General features: G+C 37.6%; 1 protein-coding gene and 2 non-coding genes across 3 annotated transcripts in view; all 3 read left to right on the forward strand.

Annotated features, from left to right (window-relative positions):
• Positions 1–334: 334 nt before the first annotated feature.
• EIF3A (eukaryotic translation initiation factor 3 subunit A) overlaps positions 335–25,887 on the forward strand; it is a 32,293-nt gene continuing 6,740 nt past the window's right edge. Inside the window, exons 1-18 of the mRNA XM_007173174.3 lie at positions 335–531; positions 6,400–6,590; positions 6,748–6,884; positions 7,278–7,441; positions 8,783–8,982; positions 10,190–10,398; positions 12,222–12,393; positions 15,929–16,033; positions 16,399–16,497; positions 18,096–18,212; positions 18,467–18,652; positions 19,280–19,627; positions 20,070–20,174; positions 20,266–20,379; positions 21,655–21,777; positions 22,329–22,482; positions 23,051–23,235; positions 25,625–25,713. Coding sequence (XP_007173236.2) covers positions 483–531; positions 6,400–6,590; positions 6,748–6,884; positions 7,278–7,441; positions 8,783–8,982; positions 10,190–10,398; positions 12,222–12,393; positions 15,929–16,033; positions 16,399–16,497; positions 18,096–18,212; positions 18,467–18,652; positions 19,280–19,627; positions 20,070–20,174; positions 20,266–20,379; positions 21,655–21,777; positions 22,329–22,482; positions 23,051–23,235; positions 25,625–25,713 — 2,747 coding nt within the window. The 5' untranslated portion in view covers positions 335–482. The remainder of the gene's footprint in view (positions 532–6,399; positions 6,591–6,747; positions 6,885–7,277; positions 7,442–8,782; positions 8,983–10,189; positions 10,399–12,221; positions 12,394–15,928; positions 16,034–16,398; positions 16,498–18,095; positions 18,213–18,466; positions 18,653–19,279; positions 19,628–20,069; positions 20,175–20,265; positions 20,380–21,654; positions 21,778–22,328; positions 22,483–23,050; positions 23,236–25,624; positions 25,714–25,887) is intronic.
• Positions 16,132–16,255, forward strand: LOC114236612 (small nucleolar RNA SNORA19). Its single transcript, XR_003622525.1, has one exon. It is a non-coding gene; the product is annotated as a small nucleolar RNA SNORA19 (small nucleolar RNA).
• Positions 17,636–17,765, forward strand: LOC114236611 (small nucleolar RNA SNORA19). Its single transcript, XR_003622524.2, has one exon. It is a non-coding gene; the product is annotated as a small nucleolar RNA SNORA19 (small nucleolar RNA).

Raw genomic sequence — 25,887 nt, forward strand, 5'->3', positions numbered from 1 at the left:
CGGATGGGACCTGATAGTAAATTTGTATGACTCCGCACAAGTCATGTTAGAAGAATCTGTGCCTTCTCGCCAGACAGAAGCTCTGACCCAAATCTCACCTTTCCCACCCAGATTGTCGCTCAAGAGTGAGGTGCCGGAGAACCGGCTCCCTAACATTTCCCCGCAGAGTCCGCAGGTGCAGCCAGAGAGCTAGGGAGACTTCGACCGGCGCCACGTCAGCCGGCAGGCGTGCGGTCAACGCGCCTGCGCGCGAGGAGGGGCGGTGCGCGGGCGAAGGCCCGCCCCTACATCCGGGGCCTAGGCGGCGGCGGCGCCGCCGCGCGGGGGTCACGTGGCTCTTTCCTTTCCGTCTCTGGCCGGCTGGGCGCGGGCTACTGCTGGCGAGGAGCGTGGAGCCTCGCGCTGCTTCCCCTTCGTCTCCTCTCCCGGCCCGGGCCCCTAAGGAGTTCACTGACGCCGGGTGAGCTGAGCCTGCCGCCAAGATGCCGGCCTATTTCCAGAGGCCGGAAAATGCCCTCAAACGCGCCAACGGTGAGTAGGGGATCAGGGCGCGCCGGACTGGGGCGGCCCGAGGCCTCGGAAGTCGAGGCGCCCGGGCCAGCTTCTCGCTGCTCCGCCGCCCAGGTACGGCTGCACAGGAGGCCGATGCGGCCTGCCCGCCGCCGACTCAGGCCGTGGTTGGGCATGGTGTCCCTTCTTGCTCCAACCGACTCGGGGGTGGGAGGCGCGGAGCAGGGAACCGTCGCTTGGGGGGCCGTCCCTCCCGCCGCCGCCGCCGCCGCCGGGTGAGTCTCGGGGCCGCGGCTCCCGAGACAGGCCTAGCCGGGCCCGAGCTTCTGCCGCCCGCCCTCCCGCCTCCGCTTGGTCCTCCAGACCACGGGGCTTTCAGCTTCGGCCCCGCGCCCCCGGCCGCCATCTGGGAGTGCCGGGGAGGAGGAAACATGGCTCCCTCCCGGGGACAATGCACGCGAGAACCTCGGCTCCACCTCCCGCCGGGCCGGGAGCCGGGCAGTCCCACCTCCGGCCCTCCCGCAGACAGCTCGGCACCCCCCGAATCCAGCCCCGCGCTTTGCGGGGTCAGGGTCCACTTACCCTCCCCTCTGACCGCTATCTCCGCTTCGGGGACTCTGACCCATTTAACCCGTTTCCTATTTTTTCTGGCATTGATTATTGGCAGCTCAGAAGCCTACTCCGAATCACAGGAAGTTGGAACAGAGTTAATACTGTAAGAGGGACTTCAAGTTCTCTCTCAAAGATAACGAAAGTGAGGCCTAGGGAGTCTGGTTTGCCCAAGGTCACTCTGGGAGTTAGTTGTTGAGCTAGGAGTCTAAAACCAAGGTCTCTTAACTTCCAGATCAGTCGATTTTTTTCACCACGGCGCTGCTACTTGCGATTTTTATTTCCATATGTGTACTTAACGGGAAAACTTACGGCGCTTCTGGGAAAACTTGTGCTTGTCGCGGTCCATTCAAGAGGCATTTATTACGTTGGCATTATGGGGGTGCAAATGTATTATACGTGCCTCTGGTCTTTAAACACTTTCTTATTTAGGGTTTATAAGTGTTAAGGGCGTCCATTGCTCTTAGTTTCACCCTTCTTCCATCCAAACAAGTTTTGGATCTTATCCATGTTGTAGGTGGATGTGCCGTGTCTGTTAAACTTTTATGCTTGTGAAGCTTATTTTGTTAGTTTGTTTGAAAATCCTCTTAGGAAAAGGTCAATTTCAGTCAGTACATACAATTGATACTACTGATAATCTGTCAGGGCCAGAGGTCTGTTTGTCCCATGCTTGTTACTTTAACTAGAAGTAAGAATGTCGGGGAGAAGTAACAGTCTGTGAAACAGGATAGTGCCACATTTTGTAGAATAGAGTAATTGTTTTAAAAACAATTGAAACTACAACTTTGATCTAATCAACACCCATTCTAATTCTCTATCTAATAGTTAGAACAGGCAAGAAGTTTACAGATGTTGATTAATTTATAGGAAAGAAAATAGATTGAGATGGAAATTTAACCCTACAAAATGAGCTAGCAAAGTTAGGGAAAACATTTTTTTTTTGATGTTTTGAATCTTAGAGAATTATATTGTGGTATACCAAATGACTTGGGTGAAATTACTGCTGTAATTGCTTCTGCAGATCTGTTTTACAGTCCTTTGAATGCTTGACCAACAGACATTTTTTCCCCATGTTAATTGGCTGAAGCACTGTAATCTCAATGGCCTAAATATTACACATTTGATGTGTTCAGGCCTTGTTTCCTTTGCTCCTCCCTTCTGAATCTTTTTATGAACTTAATATGTCAGTAATTTTTTAAAATTAGTAGGGATATATGATATGTAACAAATCTTAAATCTTTTCTCATAATTTCTAAGTTGAAATAGATTTGATTCATGGAGGGCAATATGGGGAAAATGTCAGAAATTAAAGTAGGCAAGATGAGAAAGGGACACTGAGATGGAGGTGGGAACATGAATTTTGTTAGTGTAGTTTTTCAAAAAGGCCCCTTTAAGCTGTAGGATGCGTGCTTGTATGGTAGGGATGCCTTACCTTTCAAGTAGTAATTTCTGTACCTTTGATCTTGTGAACGAGAGATCCCATCTTAGTGTCAAAGAGCAGAATGTGGACAGCAAATGACACTACTTATAAAACTTTAAATAGGATGATCAAAGCACATTTTATTTTAATGGAAATAATCTCATTTATCTATAACATTGGTAATCTCAATCACATTTGGACCTCATCCATTACATTATCCTAATAAAACATGAATAAATTTAAGTGTAGAATAGTTTATCAGAGCAATATTTTTGGAAACAATTGGAAAACAATCATCCAGGAAAATGAGAACTTGGCCCAGCAGTTACAGGCAAGAAATTCATTCCCCAGAATCATTTGGAAAAAGCCATTTTCCAGTTTATATCGTTAAGTAGTGCCAAACCAGTTGTTTCTGACCCTGTAACAGCTTTTTAACTTACACTCTACAACCAGTGACTTAAAAATGAAGTTGTTAATAAACCCACAAATTGTGTAACATTATAGCTTATCTACTTGGTCCCGTGCACAAATAAACTAGTAAAATTGAAGGGTTGACCTAAAGTTTTTCTTTATAGGTAGACACATAGTTTCATACATTGTGTCTTTAAGGTAAACTCAGAATGCCCACCCTCCTAGTAATAGTTGGTAATTCCAGATTTTAATTTTTATTTCAAAAATATCAATCTGGTAATGAACATTTCTGTAAATTTTGCAGTAGAGGTTTTAGTGTGTGATAGTTTTTTCCAGCCTCAAAAACTGTTTTTCCCCCTAATTAGATGATTCAGAGGATCATCTAAACTATATTCTCAGATATCAGTTAGGATAAAGACAGGAACTCACCATCATGGATCATCATGAGAAACTTCTTCCCATTTCAGTGTTTTCTTTTAAAAACATCCTTGCCTGGTATCCATGTTTTCCTTTTTTTTTTGGTGGTGGTGATGGTCCTATGAAAAATTATTTTTTAATGCATTTGCTTTGACTTTTATGAAACTGTTGTTTCAGAGTTTGAAAGTATTGAATTTGGAATCCTAAATTTTGATTGGCTGTTGAGGAAATGAAAAGTACTTTTAGTTGTATCACTGAACAAGACTTTCTGTTTTTTTTAAAATGACATTAAGATACCACACGAATTTAAAAATAAGATATTGGGAAAGTGAATTATTTTTTGACAGTTTAATATTTTGTCACCACATCATGCTGGTGACTCTTTTTGTGCCTATTCTGTATTGCATTGACGGTGTTTATATATGGTAGTATGGGATTTAAATCCTCAACATAAGTTTGGGAATTGGATATAATAGGTTATAATAGGTAATTTTGGTGTGCTGCTCTGATACTCGTAATGTAAAGGATAAATTTAAAAACATTTACTCCCCAATTTTTGGCTGATAGAAACTGTTTATGTCAGTTTTGAAAAGCATTTAAAGTACTGTTGGATTTTAAAATAATCTTCTGTGCATGCGCCAGGAAGAAGATGGGTAGGTCCTCCCCTTAAAATAGAAAAGGCTTATTTCAACAAAGTATCTAGTTGTATTACATCTTTGTTTAATTTTGTAGGATTTATTTGGGGGGAGGTAATAAAATTGACTCAACTGAAAACGGCCTTTCTGTCATATTGGCAGGTTTGATATTGAGACTATTGAAGTATTGAAGAGGCTTTATATTCATTTGCCTGTGAGGAATATGATTTGATATAATGTGGGATGATGTAGGATATTGTGTTAAAGATATTAAGTTTAGTATGTTTTGTGATTTATCCTGTGCAAGCTTTTTAATATACTCTAGAGTTGGAATATTGTTTGTAGTTTTCCTGGAGGAAGGAATGTTTAGAAACAGCATTCCTGAAAGATGTGATAACTGTAAGAAGAAATAACAGAGTTACTCACTAAATCTGTAGATCTAGTAAATCCTCCAAATAAGAGACATTTTTACCTATGTTTGCCTAGCACAGTTAATGTTATAATGTTATACATTGTTAGGTTAACACTTAGAAGAATTTTTTGTCAAGGATTTTTTTTCCCTTAGGACGAAAGTAAACAATGATTTTAAAAAACAGATGTTTTAAGTTTTTTATAGTGTAAACTAGTGTTTAGTTCTGCCAAATTATTTTTCAAATGTTCAGTGGAGAGATTTTTTTGTGTGTGAAATTTGCCAGTTACTGAGTTTTAAGTTGAACATAACCAGAAAAGTACCACCCCCAAGTCTATTAAGTGTACAAAAGAAAATAAGATGAGAAAAAATATGATAAATTTTAACCTTGGTGAGAAATAATGTGATAGAGGAGACTTTGCTTTTGATTGAGTTTCAAAACGAGCAACATACCTAAGAGTGGAACTGATTTTGAAATATTGCCATGTACATGCCTTCAGGTTTAGGTGGTGAATTTTAAAAGAGTATACATTTCTTTGCTCTACGTTCTAAGTTTTTTTTCCAATTAAAAAATAAACTTTTAATTTTAGAAATTAGAGATTTACAGAATTATCATATAGTACAGAGGGTTCCCGTGTACACCACACACAGATTCTCCTATTATTGAATATCTTACATCTGTGTGGTATATTTTTCACAATTAATGAATCAATGATGTTACATTGTTATTAAGGAAAGTCCGTACTTTATTCATATTTCCTCAGCTTTTCCTAATGTCCCTTTTGTATTCCAGGATCCCATCTAGGACACCACATTACATTTAGTTGTCTCCTTAGGCTCCTCTTGGTTGTGACAGTTTCTTAGATTTGTTGATGGCCTTGACGGTTTTGAGCAGTATTGGTCAGGTAGTTTCTCTCTCAGCTGGGATTTGTCTCAATATGTTTCTCATGTTTAGACTGGGATAAATAAGTGGAGCGATATTCTGTGCTCATGGATTGGAAGAGTAAATACTGTTGTCAGTTTTTCCAAACTTGTTATATAGATTCAATAAGATCCCAGTGAGCTTCCTCTTTTTTTTTAAACTAACTTATTTTATTTATTTGGCTGGGTCTTAGTTGCGGCATGTGGGATCTTTCCTTGTGGCACGTGGACTTCTCTCTCATTGTGGTGCGTGGGCTCCAGAGCATGCAGGCTCAGTAGTTGCAGCGCTTGGGTTTAGTTGCCCCGCGGCATGTGGGATCTTAGTTCCCGGACCAGGGATCGAACCCACGTCCCCTGCATTGGAAGGGAGATTCTTAACCACTGGGCCACGAGGGAATTCCCCAATGAGCTGTTTTTTAGGTATCTACAAGCTAATTCTGAAGTTTTATGTGCAAAGGCAAAAGGTGTTGTATAGCCAACACAATACTGAAGAACAAAGTTGGAGTACTCACCCTACTTGATTTGAAGACTTTTCTATATGGCTACAGTAATCAAGACAGTGAGGTATTGGCAAAAAACTAGACAGATAGATCAATAGAGAACGATCACTATAGAGCCCAGAAATAGACCCACACAGTCAATAGATCGTAAAGGAAAAAAGTCAATCTAATTTGTTTTTTCTGCCTCAAGTCTTAACATAAACTAAAAAAATTTCATCAGCCAGATCATTGTGACCGAAGTTATACTTGATTTTTCTGCATGTACAAGGGGGAGATTGTTTTCCCTCATGACTTGAATTCCTGGAACTTTAAAATAACTTAGAAAGATATAATTGGTACAGAGGAATTGAGTGAAATCTAGTTTTACCTGTAGGTCATATTTGAGATAGTATTTTTCATTGTTTTGCCTTGGATAATTTTGGCATAGCTTTAGAAGTCAAAAATAAATTTGACCTCAAAAGAGATGGTAATAGGTTCAGAAATTAAAACAGCCAAATTAAAAAGCAAGATTTAGGCATTTATATAGTATACATAACTGATTTTAATCCTCCTGAGTTACTTTTCCAGAATTTCTTGAAGTTGGCAAAAAGCAGCCTGCTTTGGACGTTCTTTACGATGTTATGAAAAGTAAGAAACATAGAACATGGCAAAAGATACACGAGCCAATTATGTTGAAATACTTGGAACTTTGTGTGGATCTTCGCAAGAGCCACTTGGCTAAAGAAGGCTTATATCAGTATAAGAACATTTGTCAACAGGTATGAACAGCTGGGTTTTTATGTTTTACTAAGTGCTTTTAGTAATTTTCAGAGGAGTTTGCCTCGAAAGTTATTATGTTTTATATCATAAAGTTTGCTTTTAAAATATTTTATGGTTTGTTGGGGAAAGTTTTATTTATTTATTTATTTTGTCTAGGTGAACATCAAATCTCTGGAGGATGTTGTTAGGGCATACTTGAAATTGGCAGAGGAGAAAACTGAAGCTGCTAAAGAAGAATCCCAGCAGATGGTCTTAGACATAGAAGATCTGGATAATATTCAAACTCCTGAGAGGTGTGTGGGTTAAATTGCTAAGTAAATTTTTCTCATTGTTTTTCTTTACATGTATCTCCATCATACCCATTTGAAGTAGATGTTTGCTAGAAAGAATGCTTATCTTTGAAATTTTAAATGTACGGTAACCTCAAGAAGTCATGTACTATTTAAAGTTCATAAAGGTGGAAAATTACAACCATCAGATAGGAGGGTGTATACTAATTTAAATGGCTGTAATACAGATTGGGAATTCAAATACTTTGACACTGATAGCTTTACAGTGTGTCCAGAGTTGTAGTAAGAATTTAAACTATTTTATAATGATCAATTTTGGTTTTGGTTTTATAATCATATGGCAAAGTAGGAAACCATGTCTAAAATTGTTTTCAATGTTTTTAAATGTTTTTGTAGTGTTCTCCTAAGTGCTGTAAGTGGTGAAGACACTCAGGATCGTACTGACAGATTACTTTTAACTCCATGGGTTAAATTCCTGTGGGAATCATACAGACAGTGTTTGGACCTTCTTCGGAACAATTCTAGAGTAGAGCGTCTCTACCATGATATTGCCCAACAAGGTAAAGCAAGAACTGATTTGAAAGTTGACTTAAGGATAGGTTTTGCAAAAGATTAACTGTTAAAGTTAACCTCCTTTTCTCTGTAGTACTTACTTTACATAGTTTTTATTGTTGTAGATGATTAGCATTCATTTGAATATTACATAAATGATTATAAGAAATTTGTTTCATTAGTCAAGGTAATTCTCTATATTCCACTGATGTCTGAAACACCTTTTAAAGTCATTTTGGAATTTTCCAAGTGACTGAAAAGATAAACTTAACTTTTTGATTGCTTTCTGGCAAACTTGAGTTCTACTTTTGACTCTACAACATATTCTTTGGCAAGCTACTTAACCATGTACTGGGTTTCTAAAGTCTTTTTAAGGTCCAGAAGACTTACATGATTCTATGAAAAACTATATATTTTTCCTTTCTTAAACAGTGTTACTGAATATAGAACTAAACCTTCTTGATGACTCAGGATCATCATAAAAAGTATCTAGTAGTTAATTCTGCATGCACTTTTAATCTGAAGAACTGTGTTAAGTCTGTTTTCCTAATCTTGTCTTTTTGCTTTACTGTCAATGCAGCCTTTTAACTGTAAGTGACTTGAGAGTGGCTCTTGGCTTTTTCTTACTTTGGCCTTAGGCACAAGCAGGTGTTGCCATTCTTTTTAATATGGGGCTGATTGGCTGATCTGTTTCATTATGCTTACATGGCCAGCATATGTGAATTTTCATTTAACACAAATAAGCTAGGGCTTTTTGATAACAGTTGAGATAAATATTAACTTGTAGTTAAACTGCATCCTTTGAAATAGAAATACTCTTTTTTAAGGGAAGGAAAAAAGTTATTTTAGTATTGCATTTTTGACAGTAGAAAATGACTATGTATTTTAATGATGGAGCAAGTATTTCATTTACACATCTGTGTACACAGTTGAAATTAGGTTACCACACACCCCCAATTTGTATTATTTAGTTTTAATTAGTGCAAAAGCTTGTTTTCTAGTAACTTAGATAGGAAAGTTCATTGTATTTCAGACCAGAATTTTTTTGCTCTTTTAGGGTTTGAAGTGTTTGAAAGGTGAGTCCCTCCTAGACCTAAATTTGAATCGCTTCCTTTTGTAAACTCTCCCAGAACCGTATTTTAGTCCTAGACCAGGACTGATGACTATGTCCAAAAGGTGGTCAGGGCACATGAAGTGAGTTATGACTCTGATCACTTCTAAAGACTGATGGTGAGTTTGGTAAATCTTGTTAAAATAACTGACCTTATTTAGTATATGAAATAAAACCTATTCAAATACTTAAGTTGATGGTGGAAAGTACCTAATATATTTTACAATTATGCTTATAGCTTTCAAATTCTGCCTCCAATATACCCGTAAGGCTGAATTCCGTAAGCTGTGTGACAATTTGAGAATGCACTTGTCTCAGATTCAACGCCACCATAACCAAAGTACAGCAATCAATCTTAATAATCCAGAGAGCCAGTCCATGCATTTGGAAACCAGGCTTGTTCAGTTGGACAGTGCTATCAGCATGGAATTGTGGCAGGTATGTTGCGAACTGTTAGCTTTTCTTTGTAGTAATAACAGCCCATATTACCTTTTTTTTTCCTTTAATGAGTATCTGCATCTTGATAACCTGTTGGTTAATTTCAATAGATAGGTGACAAATTTAAGGTTGTCTAATGGAGTAGGAAGAGTTCTGGACAGGAAGTCTCAGATTTTTGGTTCTTGATGCCTGCTGTCAATTCTGAGCCAAATCATGTAATCTTTTTCAGACCTCAGTGCTCAAAGTGTGGCTTAATGCTTGGGGAATACGCATTTACAAAATTTTTTAAAGAATAGTTTCATGGTAGTTTTATGTCTGTTTACTCTGATTAAAAAAAAGTCTAAGTTCATCTTTCCATCTTATTTTTGTAGTAATTTTATTGTATTTTATAAAAGTATTGGTGGCAACCGGTTAGAAATGACAAAGGTGAACTTGTCCTTTAACGCAGAGAGCTACAGAAACACTGCACTCTAGATTACCTCCTAGATATCTCAGTGCTGCCCTGACTTAGTAAGCAATGCACAGTGAATATCCTACATTGGAGATCCCAGTGGTGTTGGGAATCTTGTCCTCATCATGGCCTTTTTACTCTAAGAATTCTGCAAAGACATTTTCACATGAATTGTTTTTATATATTTGATTCCCCCACCAAATCTAATTGAAATTGCGGAGGAAGAAACTAAAAATTGGTAGTTTTTCAGCCAAGTGGAAATGTGATTTCCCGCTCTCTCCCCATATTTTCCTTTTCTGTAGGGTACACCCTTGGAATACTGTCTGATGAACTAAAGAGGAAAAAAAAGTTCAATAGAAGACAAGCAAACATGCTTAGTATAGAAAAAATAGATAAGTAAAAGGGAGAAAATATCCATTATCTTATCACTCAGAAATAACCTCTATATTGTGTTTTATATCCTTTCAGATTTAAAAAAACATATATTCCCTCAAGCGGTATGATAATATGTATATTTTTTTAAAAAGTTTGGGCAATCTACTTCAAGCAGTTGAAGGATTTAGTGTTTTTGTAACTGTGATGTTTTTCTGAAACATATCAGATATTGAAGTATAGACGAATAAAAAGAACCACACATGAAGGCATTTTATTTGCCATTTTTATTCTTGTGTTCTGTATTTTAAGTTTCATAAAGAGATTTGAATTAGATTTGTTTGTTTAGAATGCAATGACTGTAATTTGTACCACTAATTTTAGGAAGCATTCAAAGCTGTGGAAGATATTCATGGGCTATTCTCCTTGTCTAAAAAACCGCCCAAACCTCAGTTGATGGCAAATTATTATAACAAAGTCTCAACTGTATTTTGGAAATCTGGAAATGCTCTTTTTCATGCATCTACACTCCATCGTCTTTACCATTTATCTAGAGAAATGAGAAAGAATCTTACACAAGAAGAGATGCAAAGGTAAGAGTCTTATTGTCAGATAGTATTGAAATTATGAAAGAAATTACTTCTAAATGGCATGATAGTGTTTGATGAGGGTTTCTCAGCCTCTGCACTGATGACATTTGGGGCTGGTTCATTCTTTGTTGTGGAGGGGACTGCGCATTCAGGATCTTCAGCAGCATCCCTGGTTTACCCACTGGGTGCCAGTAGCAGTCCTTCCAGTTGTAGCTACCAAAAATATCTCGACGTGGTTCTTCTTGGGCAGTATTCTTGGTCTTCAGTAGCTATCTTTTATCTGATAATCAACTCTCCAATTGAGGAAATGGAATATTAGGAAAGTCGGTGTTAAGGTATGAGCTTTCTATCCATGTACGGGTATTTAGAATCTAAGAACTAATTAGACAAAAAAAATGAGTACTTCTATCAAGTAACTTTTTCCCAACTATAAAACATTAACTGTGTAGAGTATTTGGTGTGTGTATTTTTATGTAGATAGATAGTCGATAACCTAACAATCTAAAGACTATTTTATTTTTTTAACATTACATGTATACTTTTCTTTCAGTCATGTTTGGTTTTTATTGTACATTTCAGTTGGGCATAGGCAACTCACATACCATATCTTATTGGTAGACCATGTTATTTTGGCCTCTAGTAGAAATATATACACCAGATTGTTTTTCTTTTAGCTTTTAAAGCAATACATGGAACCAAATAAATGAATTTTTCTAGTATGTATTTTTAAAAAAAAACTCTTGAGGATAGTGTTCATTGTGTCATTCACTATCCTGTACGTAATCCATGTCTGTTTGGGATAAGAAAAGACCTGATTTTCCTTTGTTGTTTCTGTACTCTCCCATTAGAAAATACTATAAGAGTACTGTCATAATCATTAAGCTGTTTTGCTCTATGTACGTTATTTTCCTTAATCCTCACAACAGCCTTGTGACTCAGAAAATGAAGTATTTTGCCTGAGGTTCCAGTTTTGGGAATCGTGAAGCTGAGATTCCAACTCTTTTTTTAAAGGAACTCCTTTATTTATTTATTTATTTTTGGCTGTGTTGGGTCTTCGTTTCCGTGCGAGGGCTCTCCCTAGTTGCGGCAAGCGGGGGCCACTCTTCATCGCGGTGCGTGGGCCTCTCACTATCGCGGCCTCTCTTGTTGCGGAGCACAGGCTCCAGACGCGCAGACTCAGTAATTGTGGCTCACGGGCTTAGTTGCTCCGCGGCATGTGGGATCTTCCCAGACGAGGGCTTGAACCCGTGTCCCCTGCATTGGCAGGCAGATTCTCAACCACTGCACCACCAGGGAAGCCCTGAGATTCCAACTCTTGACTCCTGTGCTCCAGAGCCCACAATCCTTAGTGTCCTACGGTGCTCTTAATTCAACCTGACTTTCCTTTTGTGTTTTAAGGAAGCTTTAGCTTTTGACCCCCACCTTCCATAATTATGTTCACTTATGGTCCTTGTAATTTTTTCCTCTTTCTTATTGTCATTTTTCCCTTAGTTTTAAAAGCTGCCTTAAATGTTTTTATAAGGGAGTATGGGGTACATACAAATGTGTCTGTTCTGCCATTTTACCCACAGTCTTTCTCTATAGCTAGAAGACATAGACGGTAGTAAGTGGGTGAATGAAGTTCTGCTTCTCCAAGTGTTCATTTTAGCATAGTCCATTTCTCTTTTAATTAATCCCATGCTTTGATGAATACTTATGAGTACAGTTCACCAAGATGGTGTACACATTCTGTCACTGGCATATTTTACTAGAGGATTAAAGAGAAGTGTCTTTCTGCTTATCAAGTAACATTTACACATTTAACAGATTGTAACTTTGTTCTCCAGAATGTCTACTAGAGTCCTTTTGGCCACTCTTTCCATCCCCATTACCCCTGAGCGTACTGATATTGCTCGACTTCTGGATATGGACGGCATTATAGTTGAAAAACAGCGTCGCCTTGCAACACTGCTAGGCCTGCAAGCCCCACCAACGCGAATTGGCCTTATTAACGATATGGTTGGTATAAGTTTTAGCATTCTTATGGCTTTGAACAGAAAGCTATATGGTCAGGTTTTATAATTTATGATTATTAAATGCTGGGAATTCTGATGCATGGACAAGTTTGAGAACCACTGGTGTAAGTCAACACTGTGTTCAGTTGAGGTGTTTTGTCTTGAGTGAGCTGGGGTTAAATTTGATGTAGCAGACAAGACTTGGACTAGCTTCGAGGAATAATATGGGCCACCTGGTAAGAGAAGTGATGCTGGGCAAGAATGTTCAGGGGCTATAGAAAAAAATCAAGCTGATAGGTGTTAGAAATACGATGATGAGCCTAGGAAAGAATGTGAGTTAGATTAGGCCCAATTCTGGACAGTTAAAATGTTTCCAACTTTTTTTTCTTTTAAACTTTCATTGTATGTTACTAAGGCAGTGGTTCTTAATCAGGGCTATGCACTGAAATTGTGTGAAGTACTTTTTTAAATGCAGATTTCTAGGTTTCACCCACTGCATTCACTAAATCAGTTTCAGAATATGGAGCCTAAGATTTTGTATCTTCACAATGTTTTACATTGGAATCTTTAATTCAGTGGAAATTTATCACATGAGTGTCTGTTACATGCCAGGCAAGTGATACTTAAATGGAATTTGCGCTCTTAGAGGAGTTTAGATTTTAGAGATTCTGATTCACAGTAGTAGTCTGACTTAGTTGTTATTGTGGTACACCTCCGGCAAATTACTTTGGGACAAGAGGAAAAAGAGGGTCAGGTATTAGAGAATAGGCCTTACTTTACTGGCAGTCAATTAATTTAGATAAAAATTAACACATTTTCTATATGGCAACAGTTTTCTCTTGTAACATAGTTCTCTGTATAGTAGCAAGGCAAATTCCCTTTGTGGTCAACTTTTGTAAAAAACTTAATATCTAAAACAGTATTTCTCTGTCTTTGTGTGCCTCCATGTTTTATTCTGCTTCCACTTGCAAAAATCAGCTTTGTGTTTTGGAAAGTTTTTATGGGACTGAATTAAATTATAAAACAACAGCATTGTGATTAGGAAGAGGTCTTACTAGCAAATATGTATTTAAAAATTTTTTTAAATACTGAAAGATGTGCCAAACTGGAAGTATAATCCATATCTCTTGAGCCCATGTCTGTACATAGCACAGCTTGATGTTAAAGGTACTTATTCAGGGGTGAGTATTGGTGGGATCAGGGTCAGTAGCCAAGACATCCAGATCTGGGTCCTCACTGTACCCATAGACAAATGTTTAAGTTTGTAAGAAAGGTACTGGTTGGTGCCAGATGAATAGCTGACTGTCAAGAGGCATTTTATAAAACTTAAGTTCACTATATGTACAAGGTCGAGACCTGAGTTTTGGGCTTATATAACTAAATTCATAATCACCAAGAGAATGAATCTAATATCTCAGGAACAGACTCAAATTAATCCAGTTCATAAGAGATTGTTAGGTCAGAAAGCCAGTTATTAATTTTAGAGAGAAATGTACTTTAATAGATTATGGTAGCCTACCTAGCACATTCCCTATTTGGAGGGGTTGCTAAATGGAAAATCTAGGATAATTATTTATTTATTTATTTATTTATTTAAAATCAAATTGTAGTTGGTTTACAGTGTTGTGTTAATTTCTGCTGTACAGCAAAGTGATTCAGTTATACATATATGTACATTTTTAAAGTATTCTTTTCCATTATGGCCTATCTCAGGATACTGAATATAGTTCCCTGTGCTGTACAGTAAGACCTTGTTTATTCTGTATGGAAGAGTTTGCATCTGCTAACCCCAAACTCCCAGCCTGTCTCCACACCCCGCACCCCCGGCAGCCGCCAGTCTGTGCTCTATGGGTCTGTTTTTGTTTCATAGATAGGTTCATTTGTGTCATATTTTAGATTCCACATATAAGTGATATCATATGGTATTTGTCTTTCTCTTTTTGAATTCACTTAGTATGATAACCTCTAGTTGCATCCATGTTGCTGCAAACGGCATTTTTTTTATGGCTGAGTAGTATTCCATTGTGTGTGTGTGTGTGTGTGTGTATTTATATCACATCTTCTTTGTCCGTTCATCTGTTGATGGACATTTAGGTTGTTTCCGTGTCCTGGCTATTGTGGATAGTGCTGCTGTGAACATAGGGGTGATGTATCGTTTTTAATTATAGTTTTGCCCAGATATATGCCCAGGAGTGTGATTGATGGGTCATATGGTAATTCTAATTTTAGTTTTCTGAGGAACCTCCATACTGGTCTCCATAGTGGCTGCCCCAATTTACATTCCCACCAGCAGTGTAGGAGGGTTCCCTTTTCTCCACACCTTCTCCAGGATTTATTTGTAGACTTTTTGATGATGGCTATAGAATAATTTCTTGATAGGAATGAAATCAGGGCTGGGGGGAATTTTATTTGAATGCTTGTATCACATCTTATTCCTATAAACATACAAGGGCACTTACAAGGGAAGTATTCAAACGTTGTGGGACATCAGTCATGCACCCATTTTGCACTGGAGTTAAACCTAGAGTGCTCGAGAGTGTGGACATCCTCCTGTCTTGGAGATGGGATCTGCCAACAGTTGCCTCAGTTTAGAACCTAGTCTGTAGGAGTATGTGCTCCTGTGCTTTGGGGTCTTGGTTTGTTGCTGCAGTTTTTCTCTTTGGGTTAGCAGTTTCCAACAAGTAAAGGGTAAAGGTCACATGCACTGTGTGTAGTTAGAGCACAGGTAAGATAGGATTTGGTTATGGGCAGTTTTGGAGTTTATGAAATTATACCACTTTTTTGTCTCCTTTGTGAGGGCGGTTTATGCAAGCAGCATCTTTATTGTGAAAGGAAGTTGAGTTCTATTCAAATATAAACTTAAAATGTATTAAACTATAACATTTTTTTAAAGTACAAATCATAAATGTAATTGCATAAATTCTCAAAAGATTTTTCCAGTCAACACTCTCCCATTTCCCCCAAGAATAACCACTGTCCTGATTTATAACACCACAGATTAATTTTGCCTGTTTGTATATTTTATGTGAAATTCTTTTCCTCACCATCTGGGAGATTTATTCATGTATTGAATGTAGCTGTGCTTTCTTTGACCGTTTCTGTATATTATGTGAACCTATCCCTTTTTGTCCTGAGTTTTTTTGAGTTTGTGGCTATCAGGAGTGACGCTGCTGTAATAACTTTTGTGTGATAAAGTTGTTTGTAAACTGGTATTTTACTTGTTATTGATAATAAATTAGTTGATGTTGGCCACACAAATTGTCTTTGTAAATATTTTGATTATGTTGATGAGTTTTTATTTCCCTTGTAAATTCTTGTGGGGTTTCACTGTAGAGAGCTGCATAATTTGGGGCAGGAGACTCAGCGTAGTGGTCCTGGATTTCTTTTTCATAAATTTCCAGGAGGTGAGGTTGAGGCTAGATAATCTTAGAGTCATTTCCCAGATTTCCAATCTTATATTTTTCTTTAATTTATAATCATTTCAGAATCCCAGTTGAAAACACCTTCAGCATTTAAACCTTTTGTTTTGCTTACTGTAGGTCAGATTCAATGTGCTACAATATGTTGTCCCAGAAGTAAAAGACCTTTACAATTGGCTGGAAGTCGAATTTAACCCACTAAAACTCTGTGAGAGAGTCACAAAGGTAAGCTTTGGTTACATTACCACGTTAGCCAGCCCTGTTGCAGTCTTAGGTTGTATTTTTATTTAAGAGAGAAGTGTTGTCCTGTGTGTTTGAATTTGGTGCACATTTCTTTTTTTTTTTATGTCAAGAGAAAAGATATTTCTGATGTGCTAAATAAACCTTTGGAGGTAAATTAGCAGCATGACTAATTTAGCCATTGCTGTCAGTCACCTTCAGACAACAGTCAATAGCTGCATGTTACCTTTTGTATTTCTTTGCATTGTGTGGTGGTTTTGTATATTAAGAAAATTGAAAAAGTATCTCAGGTGTTTTAGTATCTGTCGTGTGGAAAATATAACTCTTTTTCAATTTAATGGATTTTATAGGTTTTAAATTGGATTAGGGAGCAACCTGAAAAGGAGCCAGAGTTACAACAGTATGTCCCACAGCTGCAAAACAACACCATACTCCGGCTTCTCCAGCAGGTAAAGATGAAAAAAATGAATGTTCCGGGCTTCCCTGGTGGCGCAGTGGTTGGGAATCTGCCTGCCAATGCAGGGGACGCGGGTTCGAGCCCTGGTCTGGGAGGGTCCCATATGCCGCGGAGCAACTAAGCCCGTGCGCCACAATTACTGAGCCTGCGCGTCTGGGGCCTCTGCTCTGCAACAAGAGAGGCCGCGATAGTGAGAGGCCCGCGCACCGCGATGAAGAGTGGCCCCCGCTTGCCGCAACTAGAGAAAGCCCTCGCACAGAAACGAAGACCCAACACAGCCAAAAATAAATAAATAAATAAATAAAATTAAAAAAAAAAAAATGAATGTTTCATGGAAGAACTGTAATTTCTCCCTTGATTGTTTTGATCACAAAACTGAAAAATGTAGGAATAGCCTAGAAAATGAAAGCCTCCCCAAATTCTACCCTCCACCAAAATTAGTTTTACTATTTATCTGTTTGATTTGAAAAACAATTATGTAATTCATAACTGCTTTTGTCTCTTTTTTTGTTGACCACTGTCTTCATACATTTTTCCTTGTTAGCCGTGTATGTCTTATTCCTTTTAATACCTACGTAGTTTTTCATTGTCTAAAGGTACCATGATTTATTTATTCAGAGTCTATTGATGGAAATTTTTTAGTTTTTTTGCTATCATAAAATGTTGCAGTAGTGAGCATCTTCTATACTTGTATCTTTGCATTCTTCTGTGACTTCCTGTAGCTAAGAAGTGGAATTAGTCATAGTCTACACATTTAAAGCTTTAATAGATCCTCAAAGATCAGATTCATGGGCCCTCCCACCAGTAGTGAACAAGAAATAGAAAGCCTTTTTTCCTGCTAACACTAAGTATTATTGGTCTTTTTTTTTTTTGGCTGCACTGCGTGGCCTGTGGGATCTTAGTTCCCCAACCAGGGATAGAACCCGTACTCATTGTGTTGGGAGCACAGAGTCTAAACCACCGGACTGCCAGGGAAGTCCCAGTATTGTCAGTCTTTTAACATATTTTAGTCCACCTTTGTACTTAAGTTTGAATATTATGGTTTATAATATGGCTTAAATGATCCTGTTTTGTCTTCCATTTGTTTCATTTGGGAGGGGGGCTTTTACTACATGTTCACTTTCGTATTTGTGCACATTTCATTGACCTGCTTTCTATTCTGTATGTGAGCAGTGTTATTTCTTATGTGCTATACAAATAATTGAAGGTTAATTAGCAGTCTAACTAAGTAGTAATACTGCCAGTCTCCTTCAGACAAATAAACAATTTTATTAAGTGTTCAGATGAATTAGGTAAGTAGCAGGTCTCTAGCTACAAATACGTGACCATTTAGGTTTTTTTTTTTTTTTTTAATGAAACTAGGATATGAAAGGATTATGTGATGGTTCAAAATATAATATAATCCTTTGAAATAGCCTTGGATTGTAATTGCAGCTCCAGCAGTGTACTGCTAACATACTCTTGAGCTTCAGTTTTCTTTCCTTTGAAAAATAGGCTAAATTTCTACTTTCCATGGTTATCATGAGACTCCACATAAAAATTGCTGAATAAATGATAGCTATTATTACTAACCTTGTGTTTTTTATGCAGGTGGCACAAATTTATCAGAGCATTGAGTTTTCTCGTTTGACTTCTCTGGTTCCTTTTGTTGATGCTTTCCAACTGGAACGGGCCATAGTAGATGCAGCCAGGCACTGCGACCTTCAGGTAGGTGCTGCGAGGGGACTCTGAGGTTGGAGGCCTTTGAGGACGAAAAACACGTACTCTTTGCTTCTCAGCTTTTGGTACAGTGGCACTGTTGTAAAGCTTTATTGAATGAATCTTCTAGCTTTTATATTTGACATTCTTTAGTTAATTTTTTTTCTCAAATGCATTTGAAATTTTAATCAAGTTATTCATTTGTAGAATGACTATATTTGCATGTAGATTTAACTGTTGATAATACCATTTAATTTTCAAAGGTTCGTATTGACCACACATCTCGGACCCTTAGTTTTGGATCTGATTTGAATTATGCTACTCGAGAAGATGCTCCAATTGGTCCTCATCTGCAGAGCATGCCTTCAGAACAGATCAGAAATCAGCTGACAGCCATGTCCTCAGTACTTGCAAAAGCCCTTGAAGTCATTAAGCCAGCTCATATACTGGTATGTATCTTTGGGAGAAATGGACTACAGAATTTTTGAGGGGCCCTTATGTCTTTCACAAAAAGGTTTGAGATGATGTCTGAGAGAAGGGATTTATTATATATTTCCTATTGATATTTAGTTGTATTTGATAGTTTTGGTATTTTATCAAATATCTTTATCAGATATACAGATCTTTGAGCTTCCTTCCGTGGGATAAAATGATACACTACTCGGGTAATGTGATAAAAGGAGTACTGTTAAACCGTACAATAACAGACCACATGTGAGATGACCCTCCAAATAGGGAGTACTATGATTGGGCTTTTCCTTTCTGCTTCAGTTGTTTCTTGTTTGTGAGCTCTGTTAGTATTCCGCCTTGGCTTGAACACTATAAAGTAGATTTGGTTCAGGGAAAAGTCAACCTAGCAGATAAACGTTCTTCAGCTATGTCATTATTATTAAAGACTTCAAATAGGAGTAGCGCCATAGTATTTGGTACTGGGAACCAGTAGCTTGAATAATGTTATCTTCTGTTATTAACTGCAGATACATGTAAGGATAATATATTAGGATTATGTAATATTTTTGATGTCTGGATACCATGGTATGTCACTTAAATTTATTTTAATGCATTCGTTTTTGAAGCAAGAGAAAGAAGAACAGCATCAGTTGGCTGTTACTGCATACCTTAAAAATTCACGGAAAGAGCATCAGCGTATCCTGGCTCGCCGTCAGACAATTGAGGAAAGGAAAGAGCGGCTTGAGAGTCTGAATATTCAACGTGAGAAAGAAGAGCTGGAGCAGAGGGAAGCTGAACTCCAGAAAGTACGGAAGGCTGAAGAAGAGAGGCTGCGACAGGAGGCAAAGGAGAGAGAGAAGGAGCGTATCTTACAGGAACATGAACAAATCAAGAAGAAAACTGTTCGTGAGCGTTTGGAGCAGATCAAGAAGACAGAACTGGGTGCCAAAGCGTTCAAAGATATTGACATTGAAGTATGTAGCATACTGTGCATTAAAAACTTCAGTTTTATTCGGGTCTCTTAGAAGCACAGTTCTTTACCATTTATTGGTTTTATTTTGGGTTATTTGGTTATTTCACTCATTTTGATACAGCTAGTTCATTAATTTCTGAAGTAAGCAGTTGTTTTTAGTGATGCTACAGTTTTTAGCCACTGTTGAAATGGAGTTTGGATACGGTAGAATGGAGGAATAAGAAATAGATGTTAAGATTACATTGTTTTTCCCTACAATCAAGTGGAAATAAGGCTATTTTAAAACATTTTTATATTGCCTGAATTTACCCATTGCAAGCATTTGCCCATTATAAAGAAAGTAATTTAGCATACATTTCTAGAAAGAAATGGTGCTCCATATTGACCGCTGTGCACTTCTTTTATACTCTTATTAATTATGGTGCGTTTGTATTACTTTTTAGGACCTTGAAGAATTGGATCCCGATTTCATCATGGCTAAACAGGTTGAACAACTGGAGAAAGAAAAGAAGGAACTTCAGGAACGCTTAAAGAATCAAGAAAAAAAGGTAAATGAAAGAACTGGTGAACTTTAACATGCCAAGTTTAAAATAATTTTTTTTTTTTTTTTTAAACAACACTTGTTTTCATGACATTCAGATTGACTACTTTGAAAGAGCTAAACGTTTGGAAGAAATCCCTTTGATAAAGAGTGCTTATGAAGAACAGAGAATTAAAGACATGGATCTGTGGGAACAACAAGAAGAAGAAAGAGTAAGGTTTTCATTTAATTATTATATTTTCAGATTGTAAGCTATAATTAAGTCCTCTGCCAGTAATGGGAACAGGGTTTCAAATTGATTTTTGTATTCTTTTGCCAGATATGGTGCTTTAATGGCTGTATGCTAACAGATTGGTAGACAGAAATTTTCAGAATGGAGATTAAAAAATGAAACTTGTAAAATACAAAGGATAGCTGAAAAATGTATTTAAAAAAATACCCCAGCAATTCACATGCCTTATAACTCACATGACACATAATACAATTCACATGCCACGTATTTCACCAATTTAAAGTGTGCAATTGATGGTTTTAGTGTATTTACAGTATTGTGCAACCTAATTTTAGAACATACCCCAAAAGAAACTTCATACCCATTAGCAGTCACTCCGTTTTCTCTCCATTCCCTCAGCAGCCACTAATCTCCTTTCTGTCTCTAGACTTGCCTGTTTTGGATATTTCTTATAGGTGGAGTCGTACAGTCCGGTTTTTTGTGACTAAACAGCTCCTTCTATAGTTCTGTTAGTCTGTATTGTATGTATTTACCTAACGATACAAAAGCAACATTTGTAAATGCTTGTAGCGGCCACATTTGTAGTAAAAATGAGTGACCTCATTCTGGTTAAAAAAATAACCACAGGCAGGAGACAACACACAGCTATGGAGGCTGCCTTCTTGGTTCCATTGGATTGTTGTCATTCTGGGCCTAGTGTTGCCAGTTTTTCCAGTTTTTTTAGAAGTTGTAATTTGTGTGGTAATTCTTTAAATGTCATTATGAAATTAGAAAAAGAGAAGTGTTACCGACCAGCTAAAATGCTTAGGAGGATTTGCTCCATGTGCCCTGAAACCTTTTATTGTTTCACTTGGAGCACAAAGGAAAAGCTTTCCTGTATGAATAATTCATCCTGCCTTAACCTCCAGTTGTTTTTAAGGAAGAAAATGCGTTAAATAATAAAGCCATAGTGCCTATTATACCATGAGGTATTTGTTATTTTGTTTTACCATATACATTTTAGTTTTTCCTCTATAAATGTTGTCGTACCATGGGGTTAAAAAACCGTTTCTTACAGATGCTCCAAGTCGTCTTTTTCCATCTTCTGTCCCTGATTGTCTTCCTAGGGATGTCTTACCCTTCCATTTTTATGGCAGAATGGAAGGGGCAAAGGAACTTCTTGTAATTCTTCAAGAATATCTGTCAGGAATTTGGGATAAATTAGTAAGCAGATAATGAATACTTTGAAATTTAACTTTGTGTCATGTATTTGCAGATTACTACAATGCAGCTAGAACGGGAAAAGGCTCTTGAACATAAGAACCGAATGTCACGGATGCTTGAAGACAGAGATTTATTTGTAACGCGGCTCAAGGCAGCACGACAGTCTGTTTATGAGGTGACAGTCTGTTTACTGGTTTCAGGGAAACATCTATTCATGAGCTTTTGGGTTTTACCTTAAGGATTCTTCTTTAACCTGGTGGTACATTCTGTCTTGAGCTAATATTTATAATTGTCATTCAAATAATATTTTAATAGAGGTATATTGAAATTATTTCATAGGCCAAGTAACCATCACTTATGAACAGATTTTTCTGAAGGTGAAAGTAGACTGCATAAAATTTGCTTTTGATACAAGCTTTTGTTTATTCTTTGATTCAGAAAGGAAAAAACTAGATCAGAGTGTCCTGCTCTTAGTTTCTGACTTAATCATTTGATTTATTGTATAAAAATAAACCCACTGGGTATAGATAATACTGTCAGTTCAGATTTTTAAAATTTGACATGCAAGAACTTCAGTCACTTGGAAATTTGGTTTTAATTCTTAAAGGTTGCTTTCTGTGGTTCCACGAAACTTGCAATGTTTTTGTAAACTTAAAGCTTACTACCAGTTTTGTAGCCCTTGAAAATTTGATTGTTTTTTATTTTTTGGTAACCATTCAATTACAGGAAAAACTTAAACAGTTTGAAGAGCGATTAGCAGAAGAAAGGCATAATCGTTTGGAAGAACGTAAAAGACAACGTAAAGAAGAACGAAGAATAACCTACTATAGAGAAAAGGAAGAAGAAGAGCAGAGGAGGGCGGAAGAAAAAATGCTAAAAGGTAACTATATAGACAGACTGGAGGTGTATGGTAAGCTTGGTGATAGGTCCAGTTTATACAGTCTTACTTAGAAAATAGAGGAATGTGGAACCAAGATGATTGGCTTCTTAACTGCAACTAACTAGTTCTCAGGTTCTGACAACCCAGCTTGTAGTTTTCTGCAATTTTTTATCTGTGAGGGTGTTAGGTCCTCTGCCAGCTTATTTCCACGGTTTTGGTGTTCTTTTGAAAATTCTGCCTTTTTATTTTTTATCACTGTAGTCTACATAGTGTTAACATTTATTGAGCAACACATGCCAGATGAAGTCTCTCAGATTATCCTTTACCTGGCATCCCAGATGCTCAGGAGTTGGGGGAGGGATTCTTCTTTAGTTGTGTTGAGTGGCGTAATACTTGTTTTCTTGAATATTTCTGATATTCAAGTTTAGCTGATTGTAAACTCTTGTAAAATTCTTAAAAAGAATTTCCTTCTACATTATGCTGCCTCTTTAATACCAGAGAAGTAGACCTAGCACTAGGGGAAGCGTGCAGGTAGGAGGCACACTTTATAACCTGATACGTTGTACAGAGCGGGAAGAGAGAGAGCGTGCTGAACGGGCGAAACGTGAGGAGGAGCTTCGAGAATATCAGGAGCGGGTAAAGAAATTAGAAGAGGTGGAAAGGAAAAAACGTCAAAGGGAGTTGGAAATTGAAGAAAGGGAACGTCGTAGAGAGGAGGAGAGAAGACTTGGTGATGATCCACTTTCTAGAAAGGTAAGTATAGACATCACTCTGTTTTTATGTGACGTGTGTTTATTAGCCAGGTCTCTTGCATGATGCATTGGTCAATGCACGTGTCAGTGTCTGGGCTTGGTGTTTTAAATCACATTATTCACATTTCTTTTTAAGTCTGGTATTGCTTTGACTTCCCAAAGACAGAAGGTTCCTAGAGGCAGTGGGGAGGGGATTAGAGTTGTCTTAGCAAAGTTTGGATTTTATAATAGGCTTCAGTTTAGAATACTTAATTCAGTAAGAACTAATCCCATGAAACTGAGTATTTGACAAAAAGTAACATAGTCATGTGGAAGAGGGACTGTTTTGGTTCCTTGAAAGGAGTTACTGTGAATTAGGAGGATGATGTGAGGGTACTCAAAGATGAATCTGGGGGACCAGCAGTATTCAACATCCCTTTAGGAGCTTGGTAGAAATGCAGAATCTCAGGCCCAATGCCAAATCTTCTGATTCAGAGTCTGCATTTTAACAAGAGTACCAGGTGATTCAAATGCTGGTCTAAATGTTTATTTTTAATATGCATTCATGTCCAAAACTGACCTGTGTTTCTCACTTTATCTTGTGTAAAGGGGGTCTCTCTTTAATCCCCTCTTCTCGTGGTGGCATTGTACCTACTTAACCACAGTGTTTTGAACCCCTCCCTCTCCTTTCTGTCCCTATGCTCCTGCCTTAATTCAGATTGTTTCTTTTGCCTGTATTACTTACTGGTCTTACTATTTTCCCTGATCGTAATCTTGCCCAGCTTCAGATCTTCCTCTATACAGTGGCCTGCTTGGTTTTTCATAATGCATATTTGATTGTTAACCCTGCTCTTGGTTTCAGACCTTCCTTTGAATGGTACTCATTGCTTAGAGACAAAGGTAAAAAACATGCCTTAGCAGTCAGGGCCTTTTATGTTTATTGCTTTTTTCATTAGCTTCATCTATCACCATATTCTTCTTAGTCACCTATACTTTAGCTATTCTGAGCTCGTTTTATGCTTTATTGTGTCTGTGACATCTGCCTGCATGCTCTTTGTTTTTCCTGGGATGTGTCCATGCTGCCCTTTAAATAAAATACTGCTTATTTTTTAAGGTTAGAGGTGAGTAGCTGGAGGTATCTGTGCCACACCTGTATCAAATGCTTAATTTTACTGGAGGACCTGCTACTAGTTATCTGTGTAGCCTTCAATTTGTTTTATAATATATAGATAGATTTTTAGTTTTGTTACTCTTGTTGCTAATTTTTATATTATGAGTATTCTTTTTCTCTTGGGCACAAAATGCTGTGTGTATGTGTGAAATCAGAGGTACAGTGTTTGATTTGCTACATCCTGTTAATTTGCTTCATCTTCTGAAGTAGATGATGTAAATCACCCGTGGTTATGGGTTTCTAATTCTTTTCGTTAGTTTTTGAAATTCTGTGTTCATCCTTTTTTTTGTTGTTTCTGTTTGTGGGCCCCCCTCTTCCCTTTCAGTTGGAGAGTCTTTAGTTATCTGTTAATGTTTAGCATGGTAACTAGTATATGCGGCTTTATTCCTGACATTTGGTTTGGTGTTTTTTTATTTGCTTCCATGTCCCTGCCACTCACCCCTTCCTTTCTTTAAGCCAAACTTCAGTTTTCTCAGCTCATTTGTTGTGCTTTTCTCTGTTCTTTTAGTGATTACCATCTATTCTTTTCAAAGTCTAAGCTTTCAGTCTGTATATTTTGAGAACTCTTCCCTCTCTTCAGAACAAAACAAAATTTTGAGCACACCTTAATTAAGTTTTATTGCCTCCAGTGCTTTAAAACAGTGCTAATCTCTCTATTTAGAAATCATTTAACAGTTTTACAACCTTGTTGGCAACATGATTTAGTTTAAAATATGTTTACACTGTGTATCACCTTTTCCCCTTTGCAGATAAGTTTTTTTGTTTTGTATAGTGTATATTTTATCAAGTATTTTTGTGTATGTCTCAAAAGAGGTTTTGTTTTTCTCTCTCAGTTGAATAATGGTTCATTGGTTTGGCCAGTTCAAAGTCATCCTGCTACAGAAGACCTGTGTTCACTGTCCTAGTACATAATGGGAGGAGGGTTCTTGATAATAGTCTTGGTCTTGTTACTTCAGTAGATATTCTGCTTTATTCCTTGGAAGCTCTGAGCATATGGTCTGTTATTCACCCATTTTGGCATGTGTGCCCTATCAGGATTCAATTTACTTAGAGCAGAAAACTTAGGGAAATTTTTCCTCCTTTTCTTCTGGCCTTTCACAGTCCATCTCTTTTAATGTTTCACTTATTCTTTTCCTCTCTTTGTCCTTTTGTTACTGGCTCTTTGAGATTCCTGTTCAGTTTATATGTTGATCAGTAGTGTTGCTAATGTAGTGCCTCTCATTAACTTTGCTCAATGTAGGACTCTCGTTGGGGAGATAGAGATTCAGAAGGCACATGGAGAAAAGTACCTGAAATAGATTCTGAGTGGAGAAGAGGCCCACCAGAGAAGTAAGTAGAGTTAAGGAAAATAGTACCAACAAATCATAGATCCTGTTAATATCTTATCAGTGTTTTTCTCATTTGGTTTATTTTGTAGGGGTGGGGAAAAGGGAGTCATGAAGAATTGTACGCATGTCTATTACTGAAATGTTTGCTTCAGTGCTGCTGTAATTACTGACTTAT

The sequence above is a fragment of the Balaenoptera acutorostrata genome, chromosome 16 (assembly GCF_949987535.1).
Source record: "Balaenoptera acutorostrata chromosome 16, mBalAcu1.1, whole genome shotgun sequence".
Taxonomy (NCBI): Eukaryota; Metazoa; Chordata; class Mammalia; order Artiodactyla; family Balaenopteridae; genus Balaenoptera; species Balaenoptera acutorostrata.